Genomic DNA, 12,933 nt, shown 5'->3' with positions numbered 1-12,933 from the left:
GTGTCTCGCGGACTATCCCCGATTCTGGTGATTACAAATTGAATTGAATTTAAATCTTTCGTTCCCTTCAGGGCTAAACTGGAGAAGATGCCGTCGATCCCAGAGGAGCCGGAGGTCCCAGAGAACGAGGTGGAGCGCTTCACCATGCCCGACTTCATCAAACCCCTTTACGACCTGGACGTGATCGAGGGCAAGGAGGCCGTGCTCAAATGTAAAGTGGCGGGTCTGCCCTACCCCACCATCGTCTGGTTCCACAACGGCAAGAGGATGGAGAGCAGCGACGACCGAAAGATGACACAGTGTAAGGGTTTCAGAACGGGATAACATTCAGCCGATGGGCAACACGTTCATCTGGCTTTTTGATTGAAAGTTGAAATAGTACAGCGACAGGGAGCAATTCAGAGATGAGTGTATTGAACCGCAAACACACTGATTGAAAGACGGACCTGCTGACCACTGACCCACTGTCGCCCTGAGTGAAATGTATATGTTAATCACAGTGAAAATGCAAAATAACTTGTGGAAACGACAGTCAAATTCGGACATGCGTCACTGTGACAACATTACGCTACTTCCACCTCGCTTTCAGATACACTACCGTTCAAAAGTTTGGGGTCATCCAGACAATTTCGTGTCTTCCATGAAAACTCACTTTTATTTATCAAATGAATTGAAAATTGAATAGAAAATATAGTCAAGACATGGACAAGGTTAGAAATAACGATTAATATTTGAAGTATTAATTTTGTACTTCAAGCTCAAAGGAAGGCCAGTTGTATAGCTCATATCACCAGCATAACTGTTTTCAGCTGTGCTAACATAATTGCACAAGGGTTTTCTAATCAGATATTAGTCTTCTAAGGCGATTATCAAACACAATGTACCATTAGAACACTGGAGTGATAGTTGATGGAAATGGGCCTCTATACACCTCTGGAGATATTTCATTAGAAACCAGACGTTTCCACCTAGAATAGTCATTTACCACATTAACAATGTAGAGTGTATTTTTGATTAATTTAATGTTATCTTTATTGAAAAAACAGTGCTTTTCTTTGAAAAATAAAGACATTTCTAAGTGACTACAAACTTTTGAACGGTAGTGTATTTAAAACAATTTAAAAAAAAATCATTCAGCGAGTCAACGGTCTCATTTTGTGGGCAGGGACTGGGTTTAAATCGACATTGGTGCGGTCAGCGAAGTGGCGTGCAGACGGCAACTGGCCAGTGCTCCTCCTATCTGTGCCCTCTGCTCCCCCCTGTAGTTCGTGATGTCCACAGCCTGGTCGTCCGCTGCGTGCTCCACGCCCACGCTGGCGTCTACAAGAGTGTCATCTCCAACAAAGTTGGCAAGGCCACCTGCTACGCTCATCTTTACGTTTCAGGTGATTTTCATTTCATTTTTGGTGCGCACCTTGAAAGGAACACACAGACAATGGGATTCAAACAAGAACTCATTTGCTCAGACAAAAAGAAGGCAGATCAGAAACATTCATGGACCTCTAAATTCCATTGTCGTCATTTTCAGATATCCTGCCGGACCCTCCTGATGGGACTCCAGTGATAGAATCCATCACTGGTAAAACCATCACCTTGAGCTGGAAGAAACCAAGGAGGCTGGACCCTTCCATTGGTAGGAAAGAATGATATTCACATTAAAAAAAGGACACAATATAGAGATTATTTAAAAAAGGGTTTCATTGTTAGCTTCCTAAAACAAAATTGTTGTTTTTTTGTGGAGAGAAAATAAGTCTTTTCAACACAGTGGTGTAGTATTTAGCATGAAACCCTTTATTCTTTTCAGATGCCAGCTCCCTGATGTACGCCATCCAACAACAAGCCCTGGGCTCCATCCAGTGGACCATCATAGCTTCGGGCCTGAAGGAGACTTCCTACACCATCACCACCCTCTCCAAAGGCGTGCGCTATGCTTTCAGGGTCCTCACCATCACCGCCAAAGCCTTCAGCAAGCCCTCGCCCACCACCGACCCGGTGCAGCTCCTGGACCGAGGTGCATTCAGGTTTTTCAGAACATCCGTCTATCCATCCATCAGTGTGGATGGTTGAACTATTTGTTAAATATTATCTGTCTGTCCATGCACTTTCAGGTCCTTATCTCCAGGAGGCTCCAGTGATTGTGGATAAGCCAGATATTGTCCATGTGATGGAAAACCAGTCTGTCACCATCACCGTCACCCTCAATCATGTCAATGCTGCAGTCCTCTGGAAGAGGTCTCTGTGTCAAGTATCTGTTAACATCTTCTATTTTTAAATGAATGCCTTTTCCTGTGACGTCTTCTCCGGCATACAGTCTAATACTGGTGTCAAACTCATTTTCACTGTGGGCCACATCAGCATCATGGCCGCCCTCAAAGGGTTGTTACAGAAACACAGTATAAACTCCTCAAACATATTGTTAAATAACTTGCATTTGCATTGGATTATTGATTATTTTAGTGTAGAAATATTGTACATAAGAAAAATTTCTCGGATCATAACATAAATCCATTTAATTTGAAACCTTCAAAATAAAAGCACAGGATATTTTTCTTCATTTTCTTAAAGAAAAGGTGATCGTATGTCTTTCAAGCCGTCAGGGGCCACATAAAATGATGTGGCGGATGTTTGACACCTGTGGTCTTATATATATATCGGCATGGATTTCATTTTATTCACATTGAACAAAGATTTAAATGACTCCAGCTGGTATTTTCATAGGTTATGTTTTGATCAGTGTATTTATTTGTTCGCATAACAAAAAAAGTTTTAAACCGAATCGCATGAAATTTGGTGGGATGATTGGTTTTTATCCGGGGACCATTTGATTAGATTTTGGGATCGATCGGGTCCAAGGTCAAGAAAAGGTCAAAATCTTCTTTTTACCATAGCGTGGCCAATTTGTATCCAATTGGCATGCAACTAATGCCAAAATGTTCATAATTCAATGCCCAATCTTGTGATATGCGAAGGTATGCGCTCTACCGAGTGCCCGTTCTAGTTACCTTCGCATTGAAAATGCCGGAAGGTTATGTTTTGATCGCCATTTATTTGTATGCGTGTTATTCGCAAAACTCAAAGTATTGAACCGAATCGCATGCAATTTGGTGGGATGATTGTTTATTATCCGGGGACCAGTTGAGATTTTGGGATCGATTGGGTCAAAGGTCAAGGTCAAAGGTCATGAACAGGTCAAAATCTTTCGCAGAACTCAAAAAGTATTGAACCGAATCGCATGAAATTTGGTGGGATGATTGTTTATTATCCGGGGACCAGTTGATTAGATTTTGGGATCGATCGGGTCAAGGTCAAAGGTCATGAACAGGTCAAATCTTCTTGAATCACATGGAATTTGGTGGGATGATTGGTTATTATCCGGGGACCATTTGATTATATTTTGGGATCAATTGGGTCAAAGGTCAAGGTCATGGAAAGGTCACAATCTTTTTTTTACCATAGCACGATACATTTTTGTCCAATTGGCATGCAACTAATGCCAAAATGTTCATAATTCAATGCCCAATCTTGTGCCCGTTCTACTTTCCAATGTAACATCCATGTTGTCGGCACAATTTAAGTCAAGCGGTCTCTGATGGAAAGGATGCCACCTCGTTGACCCTGTGATACCCAAAGTTATGATGATCGGACGTCCACGAGAGCAAGAGCCCAGTGTCGTCCCGCTGTTCTCCCACCTGTCCAATAAAAGCACTCAACGTATAAACCCTTCTCCGCAGGAGGGGAGTGGTCCTCTCCGGCAAGCCGGGCCTGTACGAGATGACCATGCCCGACGACGACCAGCAGACGCTGAAGCTGCTCAAAGTCAAGAGTGCCGATGTCGGAGAGATGGCGTTCGTGGCGTCCAACAAGTACGGCTGCGACAGCTGCGCCTTCGCCGTGGAGATGGCAGGTGGGCGGCGGATCGATATGTCCCTCCGTTCAGCCGTCCACAGATAATGTCGCTAAAGGTTTTGTACCTTCGCATCTCCGTCCACAGCTCCACCAACGTTTGAGACCATCATGGAGGACTTGGACGTGTGTGCAGGCGAGACCCCTCGCTTTGCTGTGGTTGTGGAGGGCAAACCCATCCCCGACATCCTCTGGTTCAAGGTTTTTACCCATTTTAGCAGTCAAAAGTCATCAGCAAGATAAACCCAACTAGACAGTAGGGTACATATTGTCAAATATAAATGAACAAAGACAGATCATTTTGCTTTTTCCACATCTCAGAAGGAAAAATACCAAAACTTTCAGCGTTTCTCTTTCAGAACGACGTCCTCCTGTCGGAGAGCAGTCATTTCACATTTGTGTATGACGATAATGAATGTTCCCTGGTGGTCCTGAATGCCCGTCCAGAAGACTCTGGGGTTTACACCTGCACTGCCAGGAACTTGGCAGGATCTGTAACCTGTAAAGCTGAACTCACTATTCATGAAGGTGAGAGGTCTATCTGTCGCAGCCACAACCAAAGTCCTCAGTCCCTTAACTGCATGGCGAACGAGCCAAGTGAAGGAACTTGCAATTATTTGGGGTCAGAGTTCTCTTTGTCCTCGTAAAACATGCTCATTACTGCAGCCAAACGCAAAGAAGATCCAATGGATGACGAGGAGACTATCCGGAGGAAGATGCGCAGACTGACTGACAACTATGACATTCACAAGGAAATTGGAAGGTAAGGCATTTTTAAACACACATCTCCTGTCGCGCCACTATTAGAGTGGACCCAAAAGCACGACAGACAGGAGTAACAAAGAATACTGTCTTTGGTTGGAAACAGGCTGGGTCAAAACCGGGAGATCAGACGAAGAAGCAAACAAGTCCAAAAAGGGGCGGGGCAGAGAATCAGAGGTCAGGGCAGGCAGGTCAGGAATATACACCAATAACGCTGGAGAACTTGGCTCAAAAACACAAGACAATCTGGCAGAGGACAAGTGGAAGTGAGGGAGCTAAATAGTGAGGGACTAATGAGGGGATGGGCTGCAGGTGAGAAGGGCGTGAGGACCAGGTGAAGGGAATGAGGGACTAACGAGGTGATCAGAGGCAGGTGAGGGGAGTTGGATTGACGAGATGGTGTGACAGGATGAAAACAACTATTACAAAAAGGAAGGCGTGGAGCGAAACTGTTACATCTCATGTCATTAAGTAGAGCCAAATTGTGATAAATCAAGTTGTCTTCCCGACATTTCTCCTCCAGAGGTGCATTTTCATATGTGAAGCGCGTGACCCAGAAGGCTGGCAAAATGGAGTACGCTGCCAAGTTCATCTCCACACGGGTGAAGGAGAAGGTGTTGGCCCGGAGAGAGATGAACCTGCTCTCCAAGCTGGACCACGAGAGGATCCTTTTCTTTCAGGATGCCTTTGAGAAAAAGAATGCCGTCGTCCTCGTCACTGAGCTGTATCCTTACTACTCCGTGAAAACACAGAGTACAAAGGAGCTTTTTATGAAAATGTTTTTTTCTTAGTAAACGCGTATACATGCATACGCACCGTGAGTGTATAGCAAAGTTGTATAGTGCATCTAAAGTCCCAGAAAGAATAGCTTTAACTCATCTTTAAAGATGCCACGAGGAGCTGCTTGACAGATTTACAAAAAAATCTACAGTGATGGAGTCTGATGTAAGTCTAACGATATTCACACATTTCGACATCCATTTCACTGGAATGATCAACTGCATGCACTTTAATACTGGGATGTTTGTGTTTTGGAACCACCAGGTACGCTCATGTGTCAGACAACTGCTTGAGGGCGTGGACTACCTTCATCATCAAAACATCATCCACCTTGACATTAAGGTAGATACTCATGGACCCCACTCTTTCACCATCGTCCTTTGGATACATCAAATATATACATATTAGAACTCGAATGGGCACTCGGTAGAGCGCATACCTTCGCATATCACAAGATTGGGCATTGAATTATGAACATTTTGCCATGAGTTGCATGCCAATTGGATATAAATTGAAGATGTTGACCATGACCTTTGACCCGATCGATCCCAAAATCTAATCAAATGGTCCCCGGATAATAACCAATCATCCCACCAAATTTCATGCGATTCGGTTTAATACTTTTTTACTTATGTGAATAACACGCATACAAATAAATAAATAAATACACGGCGATCAAAACATAACCTTCCGCATTTTCAATGCAAAGGTAAATATATAATATATATATTTTAAGTGCACTGGAACAGTATTTGTTTCAAGCATATGATCATACTAATGGGAGTATTCTGATGGCAGAACATGGATTAAATTAACTTAAATTCTTTCCCCAGCCTGATAACATCCTCATGGCGGACTCCCACGGGGATCAGATACGAATCTGTGACTTCGGCAACGCGGTGCAGATCACACCCGATGATGCTCAATACTGCAAATATGGCACACCGGAATTTGTGGCACCAGAAATTGTCAGTCAGACCCCCGTCTCAAAAGCAACCGACATCTGGTAGAGTATCGCCTAGATTTAATGTTTATTTTGCCTTCATACAACACCTCTTTTCAAATTCTCTTCTTCATTCTCCTAGGTCAATTGGAGTCATTGCATATCTGAGGTGGGTAGATTTTCTTTGATTTATTTTCATTATTAAATGTATTCCAGGGTGCTGAATATCAGTGAGTTTTCCGATGTGGGTTTCTGGTTCGTAGGCTTGTCATTAACATGTGCCCGGTTGTTTCTGGTACCAGTCTGACAGGAGTTTCTCCATTTGCTGGAGAGAATGACCGCAGCTCCGTACTGAACATCAGGAACTATAACGTGGCCTTCGAGGAGAGCATGTTCGCTGACCTTTGTCGAGAGGCTAAAGGGTTCATCATAAAGCTTCTGGTGGCCGACAGGCTGTGAGTTTCACCGCTGGAGCCCTTCACCAAGATCTGGTTTATGTCAAATGATCGTCTGAAATACACGTTTAACTTATAGTTAGTGCGAGCCAGGAAATATATGACATTGACTAAACATGAGGACATATTTTCACAAATGTATGCCAACAACAATGAGGCATTCAATAACAGCTACGTTCACTTGTCTTCAATATTTTGTCATTTTCATGCTATATTCATACTTCTTTCATTGAGAATTTCCAGAATTTTATTTGACAGTTATTTCCTTTGCTGCCTTTTATACATATTTTAATATAGGTATTTAATTCAATGTTTTAGTGTCTAGAAGATGTCACAGCTTTCACCACATTTTCCTTACGGACATTTTTCTATATCAAGCAAATAAAATAAAAATTGTCAATGAATTGATGATGATAGATAGATAGATAGATAGATATATACTTTATTAATCCCCAAGGGGAAATTTGTCGTAACAGTAGCAGCACCAATAAACTAAACACACAAGAATAAATAAAAAAAACACAAAATATAAAAAACAGGGATGAAAGATATAGAAGTATACAAAGTAAAATACAAAACAAAATATATATGTACATATACAACACACATGCATACACAACACCAATGACAAATCAAATCAAATTCAAAAATATTAAATATAAAATATATGATGATTATGATAATAAATTAGTCTTATCAGACAACCATTTGGTTGGATATTCCACTATTCTTGTGACCCTGTCTGCCACTCACATGTGTTCTTCCTCTGGTGCTTCTCATTCAAGACTGCACACTTTATTAAAATAACAGAAGAAATGTTTTTGCTTTTCTCTAGGAGACCTGATACTCAAGGATGTCTCCGTCACCCCTGGTTCAAGGTAAGACCAGACTCCTCCGCAGCCTCTTTCTGCTATTCATGTGTAATTGTTCATCTTGAACAAGGTCTCATTGCTCATTCCTTTTATTATATTCACTGTACAGACTCTTGGCAAGGGGAAGGCCATCAGCACAGAGTCTCTGAGGAAGTTTGTGTCTCGCAGAAAATGGCAGGTGAGGCTTTTCTTTCCTGTTCTGTTCTATTTAGCATTACACAATGATGTAATTATGGTCCCAATTTTAAACAGTTTTTTCCAAATTAAATCATATTTCCACTTTTACAGCGCTCCCTAATCAGCTATAAATCGAAAATGGTCATGAGGTCCATACCTGAGTTGCTCAATGATTCCTCCAGCCATATCTCCATTGCCGTTCCCAGGCACCTTAAAGAAGGTTCACCTCTGCCATCATCATCTTCAGATTCGGATGAAGACATTGATGAACTGCCGTTCATTCCGATGCCGCTTCACATGGAGTTTTCTGGATCGAGGATGTCACTTAATGACATCCAGACAAATGAGCTGGAAACAGGAAAACAGGATGGAACAAGTAAATGGGCCGTGTCTCCTGTTCAAGCCCAGGAGGCGATGGAGTGTGACCCACAAGAAATGGATAAAGAAGGCGTCGAAATAACAGCCAAAGGCCGCCTGCGGAAAAGGTCGTCACAGGACAATGAAAGGGCTTCCTCAGATGAAGAATCACCAGCTGAATTGCCGCAAAAGTCACAGCTGACTAGAAACCCCCTGCGAAGGGGTTCAAGCATGGAGTCGGACAAACCGGAGGGCGGGCGTGGGAGAGGAGAGCTAAGACGTGGAGTGTCTGCCGACAGTGCATTGCTGCTCCGGATTACACCGGAGGAAGGAGCCGGAGAGGGAAGTCCAGAGAATGGAAAGAGAGTTCTCAAGAAAGCCGTCTCTATGGAATTACCAAGAAGGAGCACCAGCCCGGGAACCGCCAAGATGAGTCAAGAGGACTACGCTCTTAAACTGGAGCTGATGCGACAGCGCCTGCTTCGTGGCGGCTCCGTGGACAAAAAGATGAGTGGACTGAGGGGACCGCTGCTGGAAACATTAGGAATGGGAGATGAAAAGCGTTCCTCTCGTGCACCTCGTTTGGGCCCACCCCCGCTAATTAGAGCTGCATCCAGCGATTCTGCATTGGAGGAAGTTCCCAAACCCAATGTGTTGCGCAAAACTGCTTCGTTCAGTCAAGGTGATTCAGAACCAATAGCTTTACACCGCCGATCAGGAGCTCCCTTGGAGATCCCCTTGGCACAGGTAGAAAAGAGAAGGCTCAAAGAGGCCATATCTATGTCGGCTCTTACTGAGCAAATCAAGCTGGATTCCCGTCCGGTGACTCCCAGGGACCCTTCGCCAAAACCACCGGCACCGGAGTCTGTTGTACAGGGAAGTCCAACCAAAGCTGAAAGTGAGGAATCATTAATGGAGAAAGAGATTAAGCCTGATGAGACTGTAAGCGAAAAGATGGAGGGGCTGACTACAGATAGTAATTTTGACGAGAGATCGAGCACTAGTGGTTTCTCAGAGAAGGACATGAGCACATCAGAAGAACCGATGAATGAATCAGAGTCTACGGGCCAAAGGATTCCTTCACCTCCTCTTGTGGTCCAAAGCTCTGAACTAGAAGAGAAAATGGAGGAAGACGAAGGAGAAGACGAGAAAGAAGGAAAAGTACAGATTATGAAAGTAGAAGAGGAAAGAATTGTAAGTAATGCTGAATCAAACGCTGAAGGACATTTCAACGTCTCTGAAAGAAGTGCAGAAGAAGAAGTACCTCTGCCTGCTAAATCTTCCGATATGTCCATAACCACAAGCTCAGTTCTGGGGAGACCGACGCAAGAATATTCCCACCCATCAACAAATGTCGTGTCAACTTACGTGACACCCTCGCTTCCTGCCGTGGTGCTTCTTCCAGATGGAAGGACTTCAGCATATGCAAGTATAATGCAGACCATCATGGTCCCTGCAGTTCAGACTGTAGGCCCTACACCTGTCGGATCAACTGAAACGCCCACATCTCCACATGCCAGCATGTCCTCTGCTCTACCCGGGTCACCAAAGTCAGCCAGCACTGAGCACGCCGCCGTGTACTCCAGGGTAGCGTCGCCAGAGATGATGACAAAGGAACCGAGTCCACCAAGGACTAGCCCACATCCCTCATCCCAACAAGAGCGCTCGGCAGGAGTTGACTTTGAGGACATTACCTCTGAAGAAGTCTTCGAGGCCCGCTTCAAAAAACGTGAGTCTTCCCTCTCAAGAAGTCTTAAATTTCTGTCGCGGTCAAAGAATGAGGACAAGTCCCAAGCGGCTTTATCGGACTCGACGGAGTTAGGTGAAGATGTATACAGACCCGGGCCAATCGGTGCGCCATTGGAGTTGGCAAGCAGAAGACTTGAGGAGAAGTCAAAGTCGGTGCAGGATCTTCGTGAAGCTCAAAAGGACCACGGCTTTATGAGAAGGCTCTCGATGCGCCTGAAGCGAGCGCCGTCAACCGAGCGCAAGGAGGACGTCAACAAAGAAGAAGACGCGGTTCCTTTGAGACGTAGACTTTCTTGGAATCTTGGCCGTAGGGAGCCACAGGAAAAGAAGGAAGCGGAGGTGGTTGGCGGAGGTGGTAATACATCGGTGGAACGAGATGAAAAGGAGCTCAAGAAACCGAACGAATCACCGGTCTTGGCGATGCGCAGAAAGATCGAATCGACAGTGGCTGGGATCTCCACACGGATCCGCAGCTTCTCAGAGGAGAGGAAGGCGTCGGAGGAGAAGGAAACCAAAAGGACGCCCATTCTTTCCATGCTTCGGCGTGCGACGTCCGAGAGCCGTGCCACGAAGGTTGCAAGTGTTCCTCAGAACCAACTGGCATCTCAGACCAGTAATGGTGCCTCATCAGAGTCTATAGACTCCATGTCCAGCCTGAAGTCAGAAACATCAAAGGGTATGTCGTGCATATATACCTTTATTTCAAAATATATAACGTCATGGTTCGAGAGCATTATCAATTGCACTTTCTTAAATGCACAATGGTTTATTCATGGAGTCAATTGTTTAATTCTTGTGAAGTTGTGGAGGGTGAGCGCAGATCCCGCTGGGATCGATGGGGCCTAACCAGAGGGAGGCGAGACAAGACGGTATCCCAGCCCGACATACCAACAGCAATCTCCAGAGATAGTAGTTCCCTACGTTCACGCCAGTACTCCAGATTGGCTTCAGGTAAGTTACACGAGAGTGGACATAAAGAGATTGTGATCGCAAGGGTACGGCAATTGGAGCTAAAAACAATAGCTTGACCCTTTGGGAGATTTACGATACCGCTGTTTGACCGAGAGTTAGATAAGAAGACCACTCTTGTGTCTGTCATTAAATATAAGGCGAGAACCAACAGCCATGTCGCCTCGCTTAGCAGAGAGTCTCCCTGTGAGGGTGCCAGGCAATCAGAGGATACATCAGGAAGGGATTCCACGCCAAGAAATCAAGGAACTAGAACGGGCACTCGGTAGAGCGCATACCTTCGCATATCACAAGATTGGGCATTGCATTATGAACATTTTGGCATTAGTTGCATGCCAGTTGGATAAAAAGAAGATTTTGACCTTTTCATGACCTTGACCTTTGACCCGATCGATCCCAAAATCTAATCAAATGGTCCCCGGATAATAACCAATCATCCCACCAAATTTCATGCGATTCAAGAGGATGTTGACATTTTCATGACCTTGACCTTTGACCCAATTGATCCCAAAATCTAATCAAATGGTTCCCGGATAATAACCAATCATCCGACCAAATTTCATGCGATTCGGTTTAATACTTTTTTACTTATGCGAATAACACGCATACAAATAAATAAATACACGGCGATCAAAACATTACCTTCCGCATTTTCAATGCGAAGGTAATAACACATGTATCACACACTGGAGAAACTTAATAATGGAATATATGTCAATGGAAAAAACTAACCTTTTATCATCTACAATACAACGGAACACCACTCCATCTGGTCATCGTTCACTTTGTTTTTACAAACATGACACCACGGTGCTAGTTGATTTTGGTTGAACAGACTGGTCACAGATGAGGTTGGAGTCAATTTAGTAGAATTCTTTATTGAACATGAATCATGGGAGGAAAAGCACAGTTTGCTGGACTGCAACATTTTGTAAACTCTCTGAAGAAACCATCTTGAGACCCTATCCCACATAGAAGTGGGGGTGAGACATACATGGGTGTCCTCTTTATATCCATTTATGGGTGTTAACCAGCTTAAATGTAGGTTTTAACCTATAGGTCAGTTATTTACATTTCAGGGAGGGATGCTGAGCACAGGCATACGACTCATAAGTCCATTTATGGAGAGGGTCTGAACAAAGGCATGTAAGACATTGATCCTGTATGGAGCAGAGCTTCACCTGTTCGACTAGAATGTGTCCAGTCATACTGAATATCAGTGTGGGTAATGATACAACAAAGCTGGAAATATATACTAACACATTGTGTTGAGAGTTGAGACCTCTCATAAACTGCTTCAATATTACAGACAATGTTATCAATCTTAACAAGTATACAGGAGATGTAAAAATATCTCCGCAGCAACAATCCTATTAATATGAAATGTGTTTTTTATTGGCCTGAAAACCAATTTAAACCCACGTATACGCACATACTTTGTTTCTTTGATCTCAAAAAGGCTCAGGCACACACGTGCGCCCACACACACGTGCTCCCACGCACGCGCACACACACACACACACACACCGTTCTCCCATAGCCTGACTATATGATGTTTTGCTGGCTTGTATCTCACTGTTCTGTCGTCCTCTTGGTGTAATGTCTACGTGTTTTCTCAAAATAACAAAACATTTTTTAAAGGAAGTGATTCTTTGTAAAAACCAAAATGTTTTCAACTCTGGTTTTCCTTCTTTTTTTTGCAGTTCAATCAAACAACATGTAACATGTCAGTTAGCTTCATGCCTCGTTAACACAATAAGACTTTCTCGCTCGAGAAATTTTTCTGAGCTCTCAGACAAAAGTCCCTAGTGGATCTTGACATAAAAGTACATGCGATGTCTTTCTTTGACTTGCCTACACCTCTTCATAATAACAGCAACAATCAAGAGGGATAATAAACAAAATAATCAGCTGATCCTTGGCCATAACCATCACTGTGTTCAGTAAAGTCATAACTCTAAATGTT

The 12,933-nt window shown here is 43.7% G+C and overlaps 1 protein-coding gene across 1 annotated transcript in view; it reads left to right on the top strand.

Moving 5' to 3' along the window:
* spegb (striated muscle enriched protein kinase b) overlaps positions 1–12,933 on the top strand; it is a 45,325-nt gene that overhangs the window by 18,762 nt on the left and 13,630 nt on the right. Inside the window, exons 13-31 of the mRNA XM_056433398.1 lie at positions 72–301; positions 1,266–1,385; positions 1,529–1,633; positions 1,805–2,011; positions 2,109–2,232; positions 3,732–3,904; positions 3,992–4,104; positions 4,263–4,431; positions 4,570–4,666; positions 5,189–5,389; positions 5,553–5,610; positions 5,710–5,787; positions 6,279–6,451; positions 6,531–6,557; positions 6,691–6,843; positions 7,679–7,721; positions 7,825–7,893; positions 8,004–10,674; positions 10,800–10,949. Coding sequence (XP_056289373.1) covers positions 72–301; positions 1,266–1,385; positions 1,529–1,633; positions 1,805–2,011; positions 2,109–2,232; positions 3,732–3,904; positions 3,992–4,104; positions 4,263–4,431; positions 4,570–4,666; positions 5,189–5,389; positions 5,553–5,610; positions 5,710–5,787; positions 6,279–6,451; positions 6,531–6,557; positions 6,691–6,843; positions 7,679–7,721; positions 7,825–7,893; positions 8,004–10,674; positions 10,800–10,949 — 4,961 coding nt within the window. The remainder of the gene's footprint in view (positions 1–71; positions 302–1,265; positions 1,386–1,528; positions 1,634–1,804; positions 2,012–2,108; positions 2,233–3,731; positions 3,905–3,991; positions 4,105–4,262; positions 4,432–4,569; positions 4,667–5,188; positions 5,390–5,552; positions 5,611–5,709; positions 5,788–6,278; positions 6,452–6,530; positions 6,558–6,690; positions 6,844–7,678; positions 7,722–7,824; positions 7,894–8,003; positions 10,675–10,799; positions 10,950–12,933) is intronic.

This window comes from Pseudoliparis swirei, chromosome 2 (genome assembly GCF_029220125.1).
Source record: "Pseudoliparis swirei isolate HS2019 ecotype Mariana Trench chromosome 2, NWPU_hadal_v1, whole genome shotgun sequence".
NCBI classification, from domain to species: Eukaryota; Metazoa; Chordata; class Actinopteri; order Perciformes; family Liparidae; genus Pseudoliparis; species Pseudoliparis swirei.
The sequence above is the reverse complement of the archived record's forward strand: the minus strand, read 5'-3'. Positions and strand labels throughout refer to the sequence as shown.